This window comes from Heterodontus francisci, chromosome 27 (genome assembly GCF_036365525.1).
Source record: "Heterodontus francisci isolate sHetFra1 chromosome 27, sHetFra1.hap1, whole genome shotgun sequence".
NCBI lineage: Eukaryota > Metazoa > Chordata > Chondrichthyes > Heterodontiformes > Heterodontidae > Heterodontus > Heterodontus francisci.
Window position 1 is genome coordinate 30,835,779 of NC_090397.1, and position 24,170 is coordinate 30,859,948.

Sequence of the window (24,170 nt, forward strand, 5' to 3'; positions counted from 1 at the left end):
GAGGGGGACGAGAGAGGGGGACGAGAGAGGGGGACGAGAGAGGGGGACGAGAGAGGGGGACGAGAGAGGGGGACGAGAGAGAGGGGCGAGAGAGAGAGCGAGAGAGAGCGAGAGAGCGAGCGAGAGGCATACACAGAGAAAGGAGAGAAAGAGATCAAGATCACTCCTGACACATGGACATCCATCCAGAATACACCGCATCACTACATCAAGTGTGCAGGCAGAGATTGACTACTAATGCAAGCAAAAATAATGCCAGGTATCTCACTAAATCAGTTTTCAACATAGTGACGAGAGCAAGGTCAATAAATTAAGTCTTCTCATTTAAAGTTTCTTCACAAAATGCACCTTTGCTGTTGTCAGATGCATTTTTAATACCTTTATCTTTCCAACATTTTTTCATCAGTCCCCCATAGAGGACAAGAATTGTAATGTGGCCCTCCCCACGCAAAAAGGTTGGACAACCCTGTTCTAGAACCGACCAGGGACCAGGCTATTTTGGACCTGGTAAAGTGTAATGAGACAGGATTAATTAAAGATCTCAATCAAGAATCCTCCAAGCAAGACTGATCACAACATGATACAATTTTCCATTCAGTTTGAAGGTGAGTAATGTGGGTCCATAACGCAACTTAAATGAAGGTAATTACAAGGGTAGAAAGACAGAGTTCGCTAAAGTGGACTGGGAAAAATAGGTTAAAAGGTAAGACGGTAGAGAAGCAGTGATAGACATATAAGGAGATACTTCATAGCTCTCAACCAAGATATATTCCATTGAGGAAGAAAGACTTTACCAGAAGGATGCACAATCTGTGGCTATCTAGGGAAGCTGAGGGTGGTATCAAATTGAAAGAAAAGGTGTAAAATGCTGCGAAGATTAGTGGTCGGCTAGCAGATTAGGAAATATTTAGAAACCAGCAAAGGTTGGCTATATTAAAAAAAAGGGAGAAATTGGAGTAGGAAAGTAAACTAGCAAGAAATATAAAAACAGACAGTAAAAGCTTCAACAGATATACAAAATGGAAAAGATTAGCTAAAATGAGGGCGTGACTGGGGAATAAATAATGGTAAACAAGGAAATGGCAGAGGCTTTGAACAACTATTTTTTAACCGTCTTCACAGTGGAAGACACAAAGAGCATCCCAAGAATAGTAGAAAATCAGGAGGCAAAAAGGAGGGAGGAACTTAAAACAATAACTATCACCAGATAAAAAGTAATGGGAATTCTAATGGGACTAAAGGCTGACAAGTCCCCTGGACCTGATGGCCTGCATCCGAGGATCTTAAAGGAAGTGTCTGCACAGATAGTGGATGCACTGGTTGCAATTGTCCAAAATTCCCTAGATTCTGGAAAGGTCCTAGCAGATTGCAAAACCGCAAATGAAATACCTCTGTTCAAGAAAAGAGGGGGACAGAAAGATGGAAACTATAGGCCAGGTTGCCTAGTATTGGAAAAATACTAGAATCCATTAATAAAGAGGTAGCGGCAGGGCATCTAGAAAATCACAATACAATCAGGCAGAGTCAATATGGTTTTGTGAAAGGGAAATCATGCTTGACAAATTTATTAGAGTTCTTTGAGGATGAAACAAGCAGGGTGGATAGAGGGGGATCAGTAGATGCAATGTATTTGGATTTCCAAAAGGCATTCGATAAGCTGCCACTAAAAGGTTACTACTTAAGTTAACAGCTCATGATGTTGGAGAAGATATATAGCATTGACAGTGGACTGGCTCACTAAGAGGAAAGAGTCAGGATAAATGGGGCATTTTCAGGATGGCAAACTGTAACTAGTAGAGTGCCACAGAGATCAGTGCTGGGGCCTCAACTATTTATGATCTATATTAATAACTTGGACGAAGGGACCGAGTGTATTGTAGCCAAATTTGCTGACGATAGGAAGATAGGTAGGAAAGCAAGTTGTGTGGAGGATACAAAAATTCTGCAAAGGGATATAGATAGCTGGAGCGTGTGGGCAAAAATTTGGCAGATGGAGTATAATGTGAGAAAATGTAAGGGTGTCCACTTTGGCAGGAAGAATAGAAAAGCAGATTATTTAAATGGAGAGACACTGCAGAATGCTGTGGTGGAGGGACCTGGGCGCCCTTGTACATGAATCACAAAGTTAGCATGCAGGTACAGCAAATAATTAGGAAGGAAAATGGATTGTTGGCATTTACTGCAAGGGGGATGGATTATAAAAGGTAGGGAAGTCTTGCTACAATTGTACAGGGCATTGGTGAGACTGCACCTAGAGTACAGTGTACAGTTTTGGTCACCTTATTTAAGGAGGGACATACTTGCATTGGAAGCCGTTGAGAGAAAGTTCACTAGGCGGATTCCTGGGATGAGGGGTTGCCTTATAAGGAAAGGGTGAGCAGGTTGGGCCTACATTCATTGAAGTTTAGAAGATTGAGAGGCGATCTTATTGAAACATACAAGATTCTGAGGGAGCTTGACAGGGTAGATCCTGAGATGATGTTTCTTCTCATGGGGAAATCCAGAAATAGGGGGCACAGTTTGAAAATAAGGGGTGTACCGTTTAAAATGGAGATGAGGAGGAATTTCTTCTCTCAGAGGGTAGTTAGTGTTTGGAATTTCCTTCCCCAGCCAGCAGTGGAGGCTGGATCATTGAATACATTCAAGGCTGAGGTAGACAGATTTTTGATTGACATGGGAGTCAGGGTTATAGGGGACGGCAGGAAAGTGGAATTCAGGCCACAATCAGATCATTCATGATCTTATTGAATGGCGGAGCAGGCTCAAGAGGCCAATGACCTCCTCCTGCTCCTATTTCTTATGTTCAATTTGCATTTTTATAGCTATTTTTATGTAATAAAACATGCCAAGGTGCTCCTCTGGAGTGTTATTAAGCAAAATTATACACTGAGCCACATAAGGAAATGTGGGATAGGAAACTTGGTCAAACAGATAGGTTTTAAGGAGTGTTATAAAGGAGAGGTAGGTAGAGGTTCTGGGGAATTCCAGAGTTTAGGGCTGAGGCAGCTGAAGGCATGTCTGCCAATGGTGGAGCAATGAGAACTGGGGACATACAAGAGGGCAGAATTGCAGCAGCATAATATGCCATACAGATTTGATGAACAAAAAACTTACTCGTAATCCTGCTTCTTCAACATAAATAGATCTTGTGCGTCTTCCTCTCCTGGTGGTAGATCAGGGAGTGAATCTGAATTTCCACTGGTAGTTGTACCACTCTGTATACTTTGGTTGTACTGTTGCAAACGTTTCCATAGATCATTATATAATCGCAACAACTTTGGATATTCTCCTTCAAATGCTTGCTTCAGAAATGTGGATGCTGAAAAAGATAATTTTACCTCCTTAAAGCTACTCAATACCTTTTTTAACCTCCGAAGGTATGGACTACCCCACCTTGCTGTCACTGCTTTTCTGTTGCTGCTAGTATTTGCTCTGTGAGACAGTCCTTCAAATTGAGAGGTGGACCACTATTATCACAGCCCTTTTTCTAGTGAATCTGACAGAGAGAAACTTTTAAATCCAAGCCTTGACAATGACCTAATTAACCCAAATATCTGGGGAATCCAAACAATTTTCTCCCATTATCAATTAATTTCCTATAATTGTAATTCAAATACTTGGTTTCAAAATCATAATGTTATCAAACTGACACCAATCAGCGATTCCACCTTGTTCACTACACATTAATGCATTTTATGCTTTGCAGAAGCACAGAGTCAAGCCTTGGTGTCTTAGATGTGCTTAGTCTGGATGTTCCAAGTTTTTAAACCAACTACTATTTATAACATTCTATTACCTCTTATGGTGAACAGAGCAGAATTGTTGATAAAATCACCAGTTAATTACTTCATTTGTCTGCCAAGAATGTGCAATCAGTTCACTGGCAGTTTAAATGTTTAGAACTATTGCTTCCATGACTGTAACCATTACAAGCAACATTTAAAATGACTGTTTCCCTTTCAAACTATGGTTCACAATTACAGTATTGCACCACTTGGTATGCAGCGCAGTGTATTATTGGATACAACGGGATACTGTATGTCAACAATGTTCACTTTAAACATACTATGAATTTTTATGTAAATCCCTCATCACAATATTCTCAAAAGTGATATTTTGCTTTTAAGTATATTGAACTTTTAATTTTCATTTTTAGTGCCCTTGCCTAATTTTATAAAATGAATGTAAATAAATGATTATGAAACATTAGCAAAAGATGGTTAATGAGTAGAGTTTTTCTTTCTTTCTTTCTTTTGGGCCTCCTTATCTCGAGAGACAATGGATACGCGCCTGGAGGTGGTCAGTGGTTTGTGAAGCAGCGCCTGGAGTGGAGTACTTCTCTGAATAAATACATATCCCATGTACAAAGGGCTTAGCCATATGCTTGCTACTTTAATATACATTTTTTTTGTGCACTTCAGCTTGACCTACATGAAAATAGAAAATATGAATGAGGAAAGTAATTGGTTCATAAACCTCATTCCTTTCCAGAGACCAATTTGAATATGTACAGTTTTTCCAGCATGTTTATTCTCTTAAAGGAAATTTTCTGTGGTTATTCCCCAAGTATATAAAGTATTAAGAAATTACTATCTGATTCTCAGAGTATCATTACAACCTACATTATTCAACCCTCACAAATTTGATCTCATAGGTGACATTTCATTATTCCATTTTATTTATGTATCTATCTAGGGGCCAAGGTACATAGTGTAGGATACCAGTAAAGTTGGAGAATAAAAAGGACAAAGTGAATCAGGAAGTTAAAAAAAGGCTGAAATGAGAGTACTCTATCCAGTATTTGATTATCTGCATTTCTTCCTAAAACGTGTCTTCCTAAAACTTTTGACTTTATTCTTTACCAGGTTCCTTTTTTCAAAAACAACATTAATATGGGTTTAGATTAATAACAGTTTTAGATGAGAGTCTACTCCACATACCTACTACTTCATGTGTGTGTGTCTATGTACATGTATTTGGGAAGAAGCAAGCAAATCTTTCATTCTTTAATTTCACTTGAGGCTTACCAATTTTGGAGTTTAAATTAAATAACTTGCTTACATCTGCATAATTTGTGCCTCTAGGCATATAAAAAGCCTGAATCGCCACAACTGTATTTCCTCAATTAAAACAAGGTCAATATATTGATACTTTCCTCATAACTTGGATACATCCATTAATTCACAATCCTTTAAAAAGAATCTTTGATAAACATCCATTCATTGTGCAAATATTACATGATTCGTGATCCAATATACATCTTAGGTTTGTCCACATTAGTGTCACCTTAGCTCAATTGACAGCACACCCCCGAATCAAAATTATGTCCAGAACTTGTGCACACAACTCAAGCTGACACATTGTTGGAGGTAATTTCCTTCAGATAAAATATCAGAGATTTTGGCTACTTACTCTGGCAGTTCAGGTGGATGTTTAGAAGACAATATTCAAAGAAAGGCAGAGAGTTCTCCTTGTGCTCTTTGCCAATAGTTCTTCCTCAACATTGAATTATAAATATTCATCAAAAACAACCAATTATCTCATCGCTGTTGCTGGGATCTTGCTTTTGTGCAAAACAGCTATGTTTGTCTATGTAAGAAGTCATTAACTTCAAAGTTATTTATTGGATGTGAACCACTTTAAGACACTACTGACAGATATGTTAAGGTGCTATGTAGAAGCAACTATTTTGTTTTCCCCCTTCATTAAAATTCATCTTAGCTTAGTTTGGTCAGATCTCTTAATGCTATCTTTAGGATGAGGCATTAAAATAAGTCTGTGAGCTACAGTGACTGTGAAGCACTTTGAGACGTGTGGGGTCATAAAAAGTGTCATTTAAAGGCAAGTTTTCTTTTTCTTTATGAATATCTTTCCCCTGATCCTCCGGGTGGATAGCTTGGTGCCACTAGCAATTATCTTTTGTTGCATCATTCATGAATAGCATAAAAAGCAAAGACAAAAATAGACCTCTACAGAAGTCTTAATGGTTACGTAATAACCAAATAGAGCCTTCTCCATTTAACCTCTAACTCAGAATATATAAAAGGCAACTAACTAGCTTCTTTGATCTATGTATACATACGAAGCAACATGACTACGGTAATCTGTAAATCTCTGGAAATTCCTTCCACTTGCATCAGTTTGAATGGAAATTGGGTTGACTATCATCAGAATGACAATTTTTTTCTGAGCAATTTTGGCTATCGTTGCATTGAAATCATTACCTTACTTTGGTTAAGTAAACTTTTAATGCTTCCATCATGAATGTATTTTTTTCTTTAAATTACTTTTACTAAAGAAAATACCATAAATTTACTTTCCTGCCACACTCAATTACATTTTGTACAAGTTACTATATAACAATGTATAGTATACAAAAACAAAAAGGAATCTTTCTCTGATGCACAGCAGTATGAAAAGCCAATCTGAAAGTTGCACAATTATTTAATTTTTTTAAATTTTTATTTTGGACTCCTATGATTATCAGTTGTGGAATTTATCATTGGATGATTATTTCTCTAGTCAATTCCCCAGCCTGCCCTAGAGCTAGAAGTGTACAGCACTTGAGATTTTTTTTTTTTAAAGTCTGGTAGAATTGCTGTTGGAGATTCATTTCAAGAGAAGAGATGGCAGCATTGTGTTCTTAGAGAGAAAGTGGTAAATTGTAACATAAATAGGTTTTGAGCATATCCAAAGGATTCACAAAAATCTTGAATAAAATTAAAGCAAAATACTTCACATGCTGGAAATCTGAAATAAAAACAGAAATTGCTGGAAATACTCAGCAGGTCTGGCAGCATCTGTGGAGAGAGGAACAGAGTGAACATTTCAGGCCTGTGAAAGTTCTGATGAAAGGTCACAGACCTGAAATGCTAACAAAAATCTTGAATCCTGGTGTCAGCATGAACCAGAGTTCAAAACCTAGCTGACAAGCACAGAACAGTACAAAGGAGACAGATTGCATTGAGAGATCTGAATGTGAATGAATGATGCATTTTATTATGGCTAGGTGCAAGGTGATATAGTGAAACAGGAAAGTCAAAAGAGTACAGAATTAATGCTTCATTAGCAAAAATGGAAATGGAAGAGATTTGGGTATGAGTCACCACTGACTTCAAACAGTTAATGTGGAGTAATTGTCAACAAGGGTAATCAAGTACTGGAATGGTTCTCAGCTATATTATAAACCAAATAAGTCACCAATCATCTATGAGACAAAATTTTGAATACACATTGCCACTGTGAACTTTGCACAATGAGCCAAAGTTGATTTAGGAATTTTGCACTCGTGATGAGGCTCACAGAGCTAAATATATTTACATTACAGAAAAGATGAAAGAGATTTTGCAATTTAATATTGAGATGAATGGCTATCATATACAAATATATATAATAGCCTATTCAACATGGACAGAGAATGTGGAACCAAAAGGTGCAGTACAAAATTAAAAAGCCACAAGCTGGAATACATATTAGAATTTTACCCCCCAAAATATTGAAAACATGGAACAAATGCCTAGTAAAAGCAGTTAATATTGTGGGGATTAACTCCTTTTAAGAGGAGCTATCTGGGTTGGAGTAGGATTGAAGGGGGCTAATTGATTATATAGGAATAAGTACGGACACAGATGATCAAGTCCTACTACAGTTAATCTATGCTTAAAGAATCAATACTGGAGGTTGAAAGTTTGCATAGATAGTTTGTGTTCTTCAATCAAATTTGTCAGTTGAAGGTTTGCAGAATTTTCTCCACAGGAAATTGAGCTGAGTTCACAATGAGGCCAACGGCAAATAATTTGTGCAAGGATGATGCTTAATAGAACAAATGGCCTTTTCCTTGTTCTATGCGTTCTATTGTATTCATGAAGACAACAGCTTTTTAAGTATGGTGGTGAAGGAAATGAATACCCATATTCAATGGACAGCTTTCCTTCAAAATACAAAAATGGGTTTTTCTAGCCTGAAATTGAAAAGCACTGAATGTGTACAACAATAATAAAACATTGATTAAAGTACTCTGTTTATTTCATTTTAGAATTTCCAAAGGAATTTATAAGGCACTTACAATTTGTAGCTTGCTGAAATTTCAGAGTCAAGATTTCTGTAACAGAGTTCCAGAAAGCATATAAAATGTCTGCTTGACTGTCCTAAGAAAAATATTAAATATTAGTATCAATGTACATTTCCAGTTACTTGCACAAAAACAAATTGAGTATCCACTGAATATTATTGTCCCAAAATTTTACTGACTAGAAAAATCACTGACTTAAACGGGTCAGGTTTTGGTATTTTCCTTCATCGCTCATTTCTGCTACTCACCGTGATACTAACCACAATATCTCAGCCAGTGAGGCTATCTGTGCTCACCATTATTGAAGTGTAAACTGGACAGCGACTTCCAGTGTCCGTGCATGCATAGTTAATGTAAAAAAATCAGGTAGTTTCTGTCCAATTTGCGCTACTTCTCCACAAGCTTTGTTACATCGCTGCCTTGGCAAGAGATTCAGCATTACAACACATGAAAGCTGTGAAGCTGCAGTACTTAACTACTAGATACTCACTAAACATGCCAGACAATGTTAGGGCTTGTCCATTCAAGTGTAATTGAATTTTTAATGGCATGATAAGTCTTCATTATGACCAAACATCTCTGGCACTGAAGTTACTTTTACAAATGTGGAGTCTCAGTCCTTCAGATTTTAAATATTGGAGATTTTTTTAAAAAATAAAATTAAAATATCGTCATGCTAGGCCCCCACCTGCCAAGAATGAGGCAGATTAATTTTGTCATGAACATTGATTTTAAACTGTTACCGGAGTAAAGAAAGGACTTGTTAAACAGATCAGCCGTGGCTGGAAAAGACATTCGCATGTTAACAGATGGTGATTGGAAGGACAAAAGGCCATTCTCTGACACATTCAACCCACAATGGACCTTGATCACCAGGTATTATATGTAAGAGGAGCATTCCACAGACTGCTAAGGTGATGCAATCCAAGACGTGGTCAGACCAGTTAGTCACGTGACTAACTTGCTTGATAACCTGGGTTTTTCTGAATTGTACAAACAGTTTGAACTGAGTGTCTGTTTGCTCCTGGACTGAGAAGATCTTTCCTGTCTGCTCCCATCTCTTTCTTAGAAGCCTCTGAATCCACTGAAGACGCATGAACCCCAAGAGAGAAAAGTCTCCTACAGCAAACAAGGTTTAAGAAGAATACTGGGCCCCAACGAAAAGCAAGATCTACCTACAATCAAGGACTCTACAGTGAGCTTGAAGAACCATAAAAAAAAACTTCAGATATTGCCTCAAACTTTTCCACTTTATTTTTCTTCTGCTCTTTTCTGTCTCTATTTGCATGTGTGTATCACATATGCATGCTAGCGTGGGTGCGTCGTGTATCCATAGGCGTCAATCGAATTAGAGTTTAAGTTTAATAAATTTCAACTTTTCTTCTTGAAACCCAAGAAAGCCTGTTTGTGCTGGTTTCTTTGCCTTATAATTGGAAAGCGCTGAACAGGATTCACCAAGGGAGAGCTAAAAACTGTGTATTTAAAATTAAACCCTGTTACGGTAAGATCAGGTGAACCCTGAGAGGGATCCCAAGCCTCCTTTCTCACCTGGTCGTAACAATATCTTTGTCTTTCATCTCTCCCTCAATTCCATCTTTCTTTTTCTATTTTGCTTTAATTAAATGTTTTAACTTACAATTCCTGGTTCAGTTTCTGAGTGCCTCCATAAATATAAGAACATAAGAACTAGGAGCAGCAATTCAGCCCCTCGAGGCTGCTCCACCATTCAATACGATCATGGCTGATCTCATCTCAGCCTCAACTCCCCCTTATTGCCCGTTCTCCATAACCCTTCAACACATTACTAATTAAAAATCTGTCTATCTCCTCAAATTTACTCAATATCCCAACATCCACCACACTCTGGGGTAGTGAATTCCACAGACTCACGACCCTTTGAGAGAAGCAATTTCTCATCTCAGTTTTAAATCTGCTACCCCTTATCCTAAAATTATGACCTCTCGTTCTAGATTGCCCCACAAGAGGAAACATCCTCTCTGTGTCTACTTTGTCAATCCCCTTAATCATCCTATATACTTCAATTAGAGCTCCTCTCATTCTTCTAAACTCTAGAGAGTAAAGGCCTAAACTGCTCAATCTTCCCTCATTTCTGGAATCAATCTAGTGAACCTCCTCTGAATTGCCTCCAATGCATCTACATCCCTCAGTCTTATTAGATGAAGAGACATGCTGTTGTTGGCCCTGCTCACAATGGTACCAGATGTAAGAATTTGGGCTTACGAGTCATTGAGGGATTAGGCATTGCAAGGGTAAAATGATCCTAAGCTTTTCTCCAAAGCTATTGTTCAGCAAAAATGCATTGCTTTGGCCTGTCTGCTGACTTCAGACAGGTGCAGTATCACAAGTGGCCTTGTTATTGCAAAAGTAAAATTACTGCTATGCGAGGGAATACAAGAACTGTTTACAGCCTTATGTCTATCTCTCGGTTTGTAGGAATGCGTGAACTTTTGCAAGTTGCTGGAATATAACTAAATATAGTTCCTTTTTTTTTTAAAGCATTAAGCTTTGCTAGATTGCAGTATAATATTAAGGATGAAAGTGTTGGCCTTTATAGCCACTCCAGGCGCTGCTCCACAAACCACTGACCACCTCCAGGCGCTTACCCATTGTCTCTCGAGACAAGGAGGCCAAAGAGAGAGGGCAGAGGTTCATTACTTTAGATTTATTTCTCCTCTGTTAGAATTTGGGAAAAACATGCTAAAATCTACATTTTATTTTGAGTTAAAACTCCTGTTGTCCTCAAGGTCCTATGTTGCATTGTCAACCATAGAAACAGATATATAAGCAAAGAAGCTTGTGCTAAGCGTAAAAAGTTGGTAGTGGAGGCCCAAGGTCTGTAGCTGAACACAGAACGTACCATGCCTATGACTGGATGGATTTCTCTGCTGTTCCAGTTTTTGAGGCATATCCTAGTGGTTTGGGACATTCTCAGGTTAGAAGGGCCAGGAAGGATCACAGGTATACATAAGCATGTTAGTAGGTATGAGGAAAGACCCTTGCCTGCTACCCAGCCAAATGACAATAATGGGCAATATAATTCTCAATTGTACTTTGTAAACTGCTGCTCAAATACCGTAATGTATTAAGTCTCATTTGTGCTTAAATAAAAAATCACAGCTGTTACCAATATGGAGTCAGCTTCTAAATATTGGACAGACAATCCAACTGGGACTTCAAATTTATTACATAGATCCCCTATAAAAGGATGTCATTTTGTATCGCTAGATGCCACTCAAAAGCCCATGAAAAGTCTGTAGGCAGTTGTGAAATTGTAATTTGAGCAGTTGCACAGAATTGCTGGTGCTTAAGTTTTCTTTATATGAGAGAAAAGAATAGCTGCTGCATATGCATTTCAACATTTTGTATCCTCAAAGTCTGCATGAAATACCTATGCTGAAGCTTCAGACACATTTATCCTACCTGTAAAACATCAAGACAATGTTGCCACCTGAACCTTAAAGCTTGCATGTGCCAAAGTTAAATAAAGGCTGTGGGAATTCTGTAACTTCAGTTGGTGCCCCAGTACAATCTTCCAGGTCTTTCTGCACTCCTACTCTATTGCATACCTTGACTCTAACTTCAAACTGCAGAAAAACGTGCTGCATTACATCAGCTAACTTTACACTTGTGTGATCATTCAACAGCCAAAATATTACGTATTAATGAAAATGTCACTGCAAATTATTTCAACTATTTTAAATTGCTTATACAACTACTAATCATAGAGGTCCAATTCTCAGTGCAACAAAGCGGAGAGGCGCAAGCTCTTGCCAATCGTTCCTTAAATGACACTATCAAATGGTTGGCATCCTTCCATCAACGAAAGATGATGGACATGCAGAAAACAATCCACTTAAGTGGGGTATCCTCTTGATGAGCCTTTGTTGATGGCTGTCAAGGTCAACCCTCGAGAGGCACGCACTCACACAAGTGCTACATGTGAAACTGCCAAGTGACGCTGTGAGTTGTTGTTTTTGATGTTGGCACCCGTTGCCAAGTTGCTGTACCCACAGTAGATCTGCCAGCACGAAAATCGCACTGCGCTTCCAGGTACACTTAGTCTGCAAGTAAATGGAGTCTTCTAAGTATGACCCTAGGAAAGGTCTTCTCGGTGACACTAAGGAGTGAAATTCCCCTGCAGTAGCTACAGTCTCCTCTGTCACCTTTGTTTTTGTATAGTGTAATAATTTTGGCATCATGCACCTCCTGCGGAACAGAGCATACTTTCCAGCAGAGACGGAGGTGGTCATAATGGTGTGGGCAATAGATGAGACTTTCCGTGCTTCAGCAGTTTGGCTGGCATTCTGTCCTTACCCAGAGCCCTTCTTTTTGCGAGGTGGTCTATGGCCTTCTCGAACTCTGGTGATAAGGGTTCTTCGTCTAACTCATCCATGACAGGAAGGTGCGGAAGAGCATAGAACGCAGACTGGGAGACGTCTGACTCAGAGGAGTACAGCTCACAAAAGTGTTCAGCCCGGCCAGACATCTGTTTACTGCTGTCGGAGAGTACTTCACCATCTGCAGACTTCAAGGTAGCGAGTTGGGTGATGGCAGGGCCAAGCACCCTCTCAATTCCTTCGTTCATAGCTCATAGATTTCCTTCCTCACATTCAGGCTGGATTTCTTGACCTAAGCTAATCAAGTGTTTGTTTGCGCAGTATCGCCCTCTCCTTTGCACAGCTGTCTTGGTTACTTTCAGGTCATGAGCATCTTAGCTGTTGGGTTCATGTTGTGTATCATGTAGGCTTTGTTTTTTGCATCAATGACATATCAGCTCAGCTGATTTAGGTTTAAACCAGCCCTTGTCACAGGTTCTGCCTTTACCAAATGATGCTTCTGCTGCTTCATAGATGGTTGAGCTTAGTGACTACCAAGCTTCATCAATACCAGCACTGGCACTTCCTGTTAAGGTTTTGGTGGGTAACAAGCATTCTAGCAACAGTGCTATGTGCTGGCATTTGGCATCATTACTTATGCAAGTGATGTTGATGCGTGGCAGGCCATGTCGATTTTCATTGCTCTTTCTATGCCAGAAGGTGTAATTAGCCTCTCAAATAGAGCCTGTGTCGGCTAATCTGGTTTCTTGTAGAGCAGCAATGTCGATACCAAGCTTGTGTAGCTCACGGTCAATCAGGGCTGTCTCACGTACACTTGTTGTGGAGTGTGGGTCGCTGTTCATTCTAGGACAGAGTCCTCACATTCCAGTTTCCAAGCCAAAAGTTTACCTTTCTTTATTGCTGTGTAGCTTAGGCATGGTTTCAGGAGGTGCTGACTTGCCTAACATCTGCACCCCTCTCGCGATCTTATAGGTTGTGGTCCAGAGGAAAGACAAAAGCCGTTACGTCTGGGGCCTATTTGGTTGCAGGAGTTGCCGGAAGTTGCTAACTTAAGGGAAACACCAAATGCCTAATGGGACTCCACTCCAGATTTTGTTAGGTTTATGCCCTTAGTCATTATCTCTTGATGTTGTTGCTAATGTTGAAGGCACCAACCAGCAGTGCCCAAGATCGGCACAAAAGTAGGGGTGATTTTCGTCCTCCACATGTGCGAAGGGAGCAGCTATGGATCGCTGCTTCCCACCTCCATCCTCCGAACCCTCCAGCTAGTACACCCGGAGGTGGTCAGTCTGAGATGACTGTAGGTCACTTAGCAGTGAACTCAGCACAGGCAAGTGATTTTCTGGCCAGGAATAGGCTGAAGCAGAAAAACCAGTGGCACACTATCAAATGGTGCCAAAGCAATGAGGAGCTTCTCCACAGAAAAGTAGAAATCTAATATCGACTGAGTTGCTGTGTGTCAGAAATGACAAAGGCCAGGAAAAACATTGCTTGCTCATGGTCTTGGTTTGGAAATAGACTGTGGTATCTAGAACCACGAGTTGCACAAATCTACAAATGTTAATTACCTTGTTAACTCTAAATTGGTTCCCATATTTGCCTAGACAATAGTGACTACAGTTAAAAAGTAATTAGTTGGATGTGAAGCCCTTTGGGATGTCCTGAAGATGTGATAAAATGTCACATATTGCAAACTCTTCCTTTACTTACTAAAGTAAAAATAATGAAAAATTTAAATTTTTCCTCTAAAATTGTTTAACAGGCATTAGTTTTAAGTGATCTTAAGTAGGTCAAAATTTCTATTTTAATTTAAAGATTCAAAGGCATTCAACAATGGTAATACTTCAAGTCTGTTTTAACTTCAAATCCTTCACCCATCAACTTTTAATTAAATCAGTACTAATCACTGTCTACTTCCTTCTAAAACCCAATAAACATCTATAAGCGGAATAATGCAATTACAAAATGGCATTTGAATTTATCCATTTCATATTCATTTTACAAGTTACGTTCACACCACACAAGTGCCTGACAATGACCATCTCCAACAAGAGAGAATTTAACCAGCTCCCCATGACATTCAATGGCATTACCCACCAACAACCACCTGGGGATTACCATTGATCAGAAATTGAACTGGACCAGCCATATAAGTACTGCGACTACAAGAGCAGGTCAGAGGCTGGCAATTTTGTAGCTAGTGACTCACCTCCTGACTTCCTAAAGCCTGTCAACCATTTACAAGGCACAAGTCAGGAATGTGATGGAATACTCTCCACTTGCCTGGATGAGTGCAGCTCAACACCATCCAGGACAAAGCAGCCCACTTGATTGACATCCCATCCATCACCTTCAACATTCACTCCCTCCACCACTGATGCACAGTGGCAGCAGTGTATATTATCTACAGCAACTCACCAAGGCTCCTTCGACAGCACCTTCCAAACCAGTGACCACTAAACACCTAGAAGGACAAGGGCAGCAGATGCATGGGTACACCACCACCTCCAAGCCACACACCATGCTGACTTGGAACTATATCACCTTTCCTTCACTGTTGCTGGGTCAAAATCCTGGGAGTCCCTTCCTAACTGCACTGTAGGTGTACCTATACGACATGGACTGCAGTGGTTCAAGGCGGCGGCTCACTGGCTCACCACCACCTTCTCAAGGGCAATTAGGGGTAGGTAATAAATGCCAGCATAGCCAACGACACCCACATCCCATGAAAGAATAAAAATAATTTAAATGCAGTTCATTGTTAATGCTGCTCATGGTGGACTCTGAGAAGCCCATCACCCAGCTATGAACAGAAGTGGAGATTTCACAACTTGTGAAATGCTGTGATCAAGGAAAGACTTTGTAAAAAAACAAGTATCAAGAAGATGCTGAATGGCAGTACTTTGTGATGACAAATCTGCTTTTTAAAATTGAACTTTTTGAAAATTGAACAATTGAAATAGCCATTATTTTAAGCATAGAACTGCTCAGATTTTTAACTACGAGACACTATATTGAATCTTCCAGGTTGGAGCAACCAGTTTAAAATCCTGAGGTCTTGTACTTCCTGTCTTTTTGGGACTCATTAAATAGGAGGAAAAACCTCTTCTCTATTGCTCAGTGGTAACTTTGATTTCATTTTGCAAGTACATCCCTGAAAATCAGATGCAGAGGAAAATTCTCTTGCCGGCCTGTAGCATCTGTCATGACTCTTCCTCACCTTGTCACAATGCACCTACTCCATTACAAGGGGGAAAAAAACACATCAATTGTTTTTTTTCTCCAACTGAAATCAGATGCTCACTGTTAATTCAAGTATATATTTCAATCCTAAGAAAATCAATAGATGAATGAATCATGGGCTTCAGTCATTGATCTTTCAGTTCTGTGGGAAATCAACTGCCATCTTTCTCTAGGGAATACTGGTTTAAGGTCTCTGTTTTGTTTAACTGTCAAATCTCTTCTGCTGCACAACATAGTTGAGTTTAACTTTAATCTTGGAAGGTTATAGAACATTAAAATATTAATAAAGCATAACAATTACTTGAAGGTGCAATGCCACTAACAGAAGCAAATCTGTTTCTTCCTTTTAATGCAAACCTGCTGCTACAGTTCCACCTTACTTCAAAATTATTTCAGACCTTTTGTGAAATAAAAAAAAAGTTGCATTGCAGCACACTTTCAAACAATTGGCCCTGTCTTGCCTTTACAATTATCCATGAGCAACATGGTAGTAAGCCAATGGAAGCTGTTGTCATATTAAATGCTGGTTATGAAGTTAGGCACTATTTGTAAGAGGGTGGGAACACACAACCGCAGCTCCCAAGCTGACTTCAAGATAACCATTCCATTGGAGAACGAATCACAGCTCCCCTTTTTATTAGGAAATAGCCTTTTAAAAGGTCACATGCTCAGCTATGTTTTGTCCCACCTCCTCACTCAATTCAAGCACCCCCATCAAGAAAATTATTTTATCTTAACCATGCAAGACATTACTCTAACTGATTTCCATCATCCGCAGTATTTTGCTTTTGTACCATGTTATGTAACCTGTAATATGTTATAACCAAGGAAGAATAAACTTTACTGAATTAAATAAATAAAATGAGATCAACGCACTGCAGAGGACCCAAAGAACAGCAAGAATAATTCCTACACAAAGAAATGTTAGCAACTTGGATTATGGAGTGCAACTCCTTATGTTGTTCCACAGATGGATCGGGATGTCCTGAAGGATTAGAGCTATAGTACTTTTGTAACAGAAAACTTGTATATGGTTTTTAAAGACCATTTATCCTCATGAACTAACAGGTCAACCCTTTTTTTAAGGTTTGGTTGCATTTGAAACAAATAGTTGCTGGAATTGACAAAAATCCTACATCCTGCCTGCACAGTAAGTGCATCAACACAACGGTACTTCCATTCAATGGATTAAATGTGAGAAACTGAATTAATCTTCTGTACTGTTAATTAGCTTCATGTATTATGGGAAATTTTGTAGAATTTTCTACTGTTGGGAGTTTTACCTGAGGTTGCTTTCCTTGAAAGACTGAGAAGGCTGGGCAGAGGCTATGAAATGGCAAATTATGTATCGTATATCAAAAGAATTGACTTTTTCCTCCTTCCAAACTTTATTTCCTCATGCTGAAATCTGAAAGATTCAGTACTCATAAGGTTAACAGTGAGGGGAGCTAAAGAGCACACATTCATATTTATAGGCACCACAGATCCGGTTGTGCATGCTAATAAAGAAATACTTAATCACCTTGTCTTTTTTTTTTGTCAGTGACTAGGTTGAATGAAGCATACACATGAGGGAACATCCTTCTTAAATTTAGAAGTATTTACATTGTGTGTATCATATTTATTTAGTCAGCAATATCAGAACTGTTCAACTCATTTACCTATTATTTCCAGTGGGCAGAGACATGGTCTAGCTGCTCTACTTAAAAAAAGCTAGCTGTAGTACAACCATGGCAACACAATCAAGATTGATTCTATTTTCTGAAGGTGATCTTTCAAAGAAATATGATCCAACAATGCCATTTTTGAATCATGCTAAAAAAAAGTACCAAAAGTACTTTTTTTTTTAAAAAAGAAACCTTACTGTAGCTGCTCATATTACATTGAGGCAGTAATATTGATGTTTGAGGATCATATTCTATCCCATAATTTCAAAATCGAGTATTCCTACATTATTTCCCAATATTTATAAGTCATTGCTCCTTGAAAACTTTGGTAATATCCTTGTGAAAAACATCCTGATCATCTAAACATGCTGCTTGCTGATTCAAAGCAAATAGGAATGTGAACTGCTACAACCCATTTCCTACACATTAGGCCAAGATGGCTTCCCAAAATAATGTAAATTTCTGAAATTCAGATGTAAAGGAACCAATTATTTTTCAAAAAATGTAATTTAACTTTGAGGTGTATTTGAATTTAGGCCAGGTTGAATATGGCAATAATGTAATTTTTAACCCATGTCTGAAGATACAAATCGAAAACAACTTATGTAAATCAGTAATTTAACTTGAGTATTAAATACAATATTTTTCCCTTGCCTCTCTTCAAAAACAATAAACAGCTTTAAATAGAAACAGCCTCCGTTCAGCACAATGAATGATGTTGGGCAAAGTTGAATCATCTAATTCCCAAGTGTGCAGCTGACATAAATGTGCTAGGTGTGCACTACAGTGGTTGCTTCTCATGACCCACATTAATTCCAGTATTATACATACTCCAAAGCCTGAGAAGGTTGTAAGTTTTTAATTTTACAGAACGAATGAAGACATTTAAAGAAACATTTTAGCAAGCTAATAAAATACAAACAGCTATCAGCAAAGAAAAAATGTTGGCAGCAAACCTTACCAAACATGACTTGCAGTACTTGGAATGGAAGGGTAAGGGAAAAAAATGAAGTCATTTGCTGCCCAGCACCTTTTTTCAAAAAAGGTCCATAGGTGAAGCTCAGCAGATGCTGCCCAACATCCACCACCATTTACGTGCCAACACCAAAAGTAAGTGGCTGTTAAAAAGTATGCACTTTTGTGTAGTTTTAGATGGCGGCAGTCATTTAATTTAAGCAATTTAAAAATTGCAATTTAACTTCTTTACAAAACTTATTTTGATACACATATTGAAAGGTCAAAGCAAACTAACTTTTGAATGTCAGTTTGTAGGAAGAATCAAGCAAATTACGAACGAGTACTGACCAGAGTTGTTCAGTTAAATGCATAACAGTCAATTATTTTGAATTCAACAGTCAGTTATGCAAAATAGGAAAAAACAATATTATGGCAATGAATGAAAAGGTTATTTAAGTGGCTGGATCTGTTCATTAACTGAAGTTATAAGATAGTCAGGACCAACTGGAGATTTCAGAGGAAAAGACAGACCAACTAACTCCTGTAGTCAGAATAGAATAAGAAAAAAAAGGACTAAGTATATAAAAGTTATCTATAGAAGAATAATTCAGTATTAGACATTGACTCTTATTCATGGATCTTGACAAAACAAGCAAATAATTTAAGTGATTTTACATGGTTATATATTTAAAGATTCTACTATAAGTGAACATTCAATTGTTCACTGCATCATAAATTTGCTTGATACTCAACTGAAACATGGGCCAGGATTATCGGGTCCCACCAGAGGCAGGAACAGAGGTAGGTTGGGGTTCAAGATGCCAGCCAGCGTGTAGGTTTCCCAAAAACGTTCTCGGTACTGGCCATGTTCACCAGGGTGGGGGGACGGTGGCCCCGTGATCTCGCCTGATCCATGATGAAGGTCAATTAAGATGGTTACGAGCTTGTTACTGGAGGATGTTGTGTTTTTCGTGGGGGCACACGGGCTGCATGTGCTACTTGGGCAGACCAGGTGAGTGGGAAGCCAGCCATGACCGCCCCAGGGAATTAGCTGGGTCCTGTAAAAGGGTGAATGGCGCAGAGAGGGATTCAGCCACTGGGTAACCGTTCCCTTTGGCTCAGCGCAGGTGGCAGGGAGACTGGGCAGTAAGTGCTTAGGCAGTACGGGGTGGGGTGGGGGGGGGGGGGTCATCACCCTCCTGGCATCACATGGGCAAAAACAAGGGAAAAGGCTGCCAAGCACAACTGGAGGGTGGGTCACCTGTGCACAAGGAAGGCAACAGCTGGCAATGGGGTCACAACTCAGATTTTGAGCCCAGTGGCAATGAGCAGCAATAACCTCTGTCGAAAGGATACTGCCCCAGGAATCAAAAGGGCAGGGGAGAGAAACGACAGGCAGGAAGGACACAGAGAACACATCCTCAGCATAGGATCTACTGCAGAAGGCAGAGTTACCTGTTGATAACCGAGAACCAGTGCCACAGGAGACTGTGACTCTCCAAGCAGTTAGTCACAGACATTTGTGCCCTTGTCACCAAAGACCTCACACCTTGCAGCATTGGTCACCACGCCCTGCCAGAAACATCAAAGTCACTGCGGCCTTGAACTGTTTCACTTCTGGCTCGTTCCAAGGATCGGCTGCAGACTGTGGTGGCATCTCCCAAACAGCTGCATCTCAGAGATCATAGATGCCCCATTTGCCACAGCTGCACAGTACATTCAATTCCAGACAGATGGGGCCTCGCAGGAACAGAGGGAAGTGGGTTTCACCACCACTGCTGGATTTCCCCAAGTGCAGGGCAACATCAATTATACCCATATGGCCACCAAGGCACCCGGTGACCAGCCAGTCAGATTCATCAACAGGAAGGGCTTCCTCTCCCTCAATGTTCAGCTGGTATGCGACCACAATAAGAGCTTCCTCCATGTGTGAGCTCACTTTTCTGGCAACTGCCATGACTCCTTCAACCTTCGGCATACCAGGCTGCCACAGCTCTTCACTCCAACCCCCAAAGTTTGCGGATGGATTTTAGGGGAAAAGGGATATCCCTTGAGGAAATGGCCACACTCTCTACAAGCGCCACCGACAGAGGCGATACAACCGAAGACATCTGTTCACCAGAACGACCACTGAACAGGCCGTTGGGCTTCTGAAGATGCAGTTCCAGTGCGTGGACAGTTGGGTGGCGCTCTGCAGTACACTCCTTTAAGGATCTCACTCACTGTGGTGGTCTGCTGCATTGTCCATAACATGGCCCTCCAAGTAGAGGTGTGGACCTTGTGGATGGTGAGGCCCTGGAAGGACACAACTTATTGGTGGAAGAGGACAAGGAGGCAGAGGGGGAAGATGCAGAATACCAAGATGCACAGGGAGGTAGGTGGGCACAGTGCAGGTCATACAGGTCCCGTCAGGATGCCATGAATGTCTGGGATCTTCTGACTCAGAACATTTCAACTTGAACCCCTCTGACTCCAGGATCTATGACATGGTACGGAGCTCACTGAGGTGCCTGTGCTATCACTTCTATTGAGGACGCAGCCTGGAACATGTAACGTCAGTGAAAGATACATATCTGCCTAGACGTTTGCCATCACCTTTGAGGAACCCTTGACTTCCTTCACCACTTCATACCTCTTTTCTTGTCCCAATGAAAGGAGTCTCATGTGTGGCTTCAAGTGTCATTATTTACATGGTGCTCATAAAAGGAAAACCGTGCACAGTTACAGGAAGAAGATACCCCGGTGACCCACTCATCACTCTGCCGACGCAGTGGCCTCTGCGCTCAGCCACATCTATGCGGTGCTCCCCTTGTGGCCTTGAAGGAGGTGGCTGCAATTTGTTTCTGCTTGCGACTGATATGCATGTCTCATCGCAGAGGTGCCATGGGGGCATCTCCAGAGGTATTGCACCTGAATCACTGCAGGGGCAGCTTCTGTCACATACGCTCCCTCCGTCAGAGGGGCCAAGGAGGCAGAGGATAATGGTGGCCCTATGAAGAGTGGCACCTGCATCCTCCTTGGTGACCGTCAGCCCTTGGCTAGTGCTCCAAATGGCTGGAAGAGAGCACCAGCTGGGGCGCAACTAGCATCCCCTCCAAACATCTCTGCACTACCTGACTGGTCCAGGCTACACTGTGTGGCATGCATCCTGTGTACGTCAGTCCTGCATGCACTTAAGTGCTGCCACATATGGCTCTCCACGAGGCTGCCCACTCTCTCAAAGTCCTGAGCCATTGTGGCACACGTAAGATGGATGGCCTCCTCCATTCTCTGCCCATGGCCCTACATTGCATCAGCGAACTCATATCTGGGAGCACATCTGTTGGTTTAGGTAGAGCATCCTTTCCAGGGACTCCTGAGGCCCTGCATCTGTGCCCAGCTGAGTAGGGCCGTGTCTGCTGTCCTTGGCTGAGGGGAACTGCCCACAGCTGCCTCTGGCACCTCCTCTGCACACTAGTGCCACCTTATGTAAACATGAGCAAGGTCCCATCGACATGAGTATATCTGCGCTTTGGATAGTGCTTCTTCATAGCTTTGCTGCTCCTCTTGGCCCAGTGATGAGGGAGGAGACTGCCTTGGGTTGACATCTGCACCTGTGACATATGCAAGAAGAGGAAAGCTAGCCTTGGACAGCAGAAGTCTCTGCAATGCAACTCAGTGTTTGGCATGCTGTCAGACAGGGTAGAGTGCAATGCACCTCCTTAACGAGTGCATTGCCTTCTCTAATCAGCATTTCCACCATGAGTGCGCATATCGCCATGGCCGACTTCCTCGTGGTCTGCAATTCTGGCTATTTCCTCGCTCCCTCCTCCCTTGTTTGGATGATGTGAAGGCAGGGGACATCACCACCCAATTGGGCCTTCTCTCGGGTATTATGTGCCCATTTTGCCAGCATGGACAAACGAAAGCAAGTTAAAAATTGCAAGTCCACGGGGAAAAAGGCATGGGAGTAGGGCTAGCTGAGTTGCTCTGACAAAGAGCCAGCAAGGACACAATGGATCAAATGGCCTCCTTCTGTGCTGTAAGCATTCCATGATTCTATAATTCTATAAGGAACTGTTGTCCTGTCATTAGAAGCCGCATGTATCAATGGTTACAGATTTTCAGCAGCACTATGGCTGAGCCATTCCGAGGGGTCAGTAAGTGGCCTATACACACATCCCTCCCATGTTCAGGAGCAGCATGCGTCTTGAAGCTTCTATGCTGGAGAGTGAATACCCAGAGACCTGTTCTGAGGGTTTGGGGTTGCACTCACCTTGCCAGAGCATATCAGGACATTGAACCTTTTCCTACACTGGATCCAAATTCTTCTAACAATCTTCCGCTAATTGCGGCAGTGATGTACATCCAAGCCTGCTTTGTCTTGTTAGGTGGCCTCCTCCGGGAAGAGGACCTCACTCCTCTCTCTAGTGGCCTCCAGCATGACCTCCAGGTCCGCATCTGAAAATCGAGGGGCTGCCTTTCCCCAGGTTCCAGTCGTCTGCTTCTACTGTGACACCAGGAATTGAAGTGTTCAGTGATCTTTCACTCTGCAGTAACAGCAGTGAAACAGCAGCTACAGTAATGGCTGTCATGGTCAGTTTAAAACTGGCCTGCACTCGAGTTGTTCCACCTCTGTTCCTGCCCCCGCGGCTGCTAATTGGCCACCAAACCCACGTCCATAGCAATTAAGTGGTCACCCCAGCCCCACGGGACTCAGGGCCCCTTACTGTTTACCTGCTGCCGCCCCACCAACCCCCGGGCCAGGTTCGGAACCTGGAAACAGTCCCAATCAGTTTCCCGCCCTTGCAGTAAAATCCAGCCCGTAAAGTCTGATGTGATGCTCTACCGCTTTCAAAGACTGTCCAGTACTTAACAGTAATTACAGCGTTTGTTATACATTTCTCTAGGCACATTACTGGAAATTCACCTAGATCTCAAGACAAGGATAGACACTCAAAGTTATGCAAAATTGAGACATACCCATGAGGATAATAAGGGAGCAAAAATAATCTAGAATAAGGATTAAAAGAACAAAAAATAACAAGGTCCATCACGGGCCATGTAGTTTTCCCAGAAATCTATGTCCTGATTACTTTCAGCAGTTTGCAGAGGATGCTAACTTAAAAATAAATTAACAAATAATATATGAAATAGTTATTGGTACTATGACTTTTTGGGAGCTATCTACTTCTCTATCTTGTTGACTGTTATGACTTGGTTTCCTTCTCTTGTAAAATAATGAATGATGCTTTGGCAAGGTGACCTTCCCTTTAACATGAGAAGGAACTCTCATAGGCAACAATATGACATCAGTGTCAGAAAGTGGATGCCAATTGCTCTGCTGGAGTTATCTTGCTTCTAGGCATTTGGCTGCTGCAAGTAAGAGGATAAACTTAAAAAATAATCTCACCTTTTTTCTTGATTCTACGTTAAGAATCTAGTTTAGTCAAGATTTACCAGATGACTATAACTGCTGAGAAATCAAAGATGCAAGAAAATAAATCCAAAATAGCTTCCTCTGCCTAAAATAATTTGTGAACACGTATCTACTTTACCAGTATCTGAAGCGTCGTGTTTATACTGAAAGTACATCTATACGAAGGTCACTTTTCTCGCCTTTGGTACCCCCTCCCCATAGCAGTTCTCAATACTGTCATATAGAGACTCATTGTGTTACCTTAGTTATTTCATGAATAAAGCAGACATGTGTCACAGGATCTCTTTTCTTTGTTAAAACCTTCTGCAAATGCTGGACCTAAAGAAATCAAATTAACATTAAAAATTACAGGTATTGATCATCAACAAATATTAGATTATGAACTGCAAGTGTAGACTTCTCATTCTTTAAAATAGATTCATTATCACTGAACAGTAACTGCCGTCACCATACAA

General features: G+C 40.9%; 1 protein-coding gene across 2 annotated transcripts in view; it reads right to left on the bottom strand.

Moving 5' to 3' along the window:
• Nucleotides 1-24,170, bottom strand: part of cog5 (component of oligomeric golgi complex 5) — a 204,208-nt gene that overhangs the window by 67,452 nt on the left and 112,586 nt on the right. For both annotated transcript variants that reach the window (XM_068059080.1, XM_068059082.1), the window contains 3 exons: nucleotides 23,956-24,033; nucleotides 8,066-8,147; nucleotides 3,115-3,319 (listed from right to left, as the gene is read on the bottom strand). In XM_068059080.1, coding sequence (XP_067915181.1) covers nucleotides 3,115-3,319; nucleotides 8,066-8,147; nucleotides 23,956-24,033 — 365 coding nt within the window. The remainder of the gene's footprint in view (nucleotides 1-3,114; nucleotides 3,320-8,065; nucleotides 8,148-23,955; nucleotides 24,034-24,170) is intronic.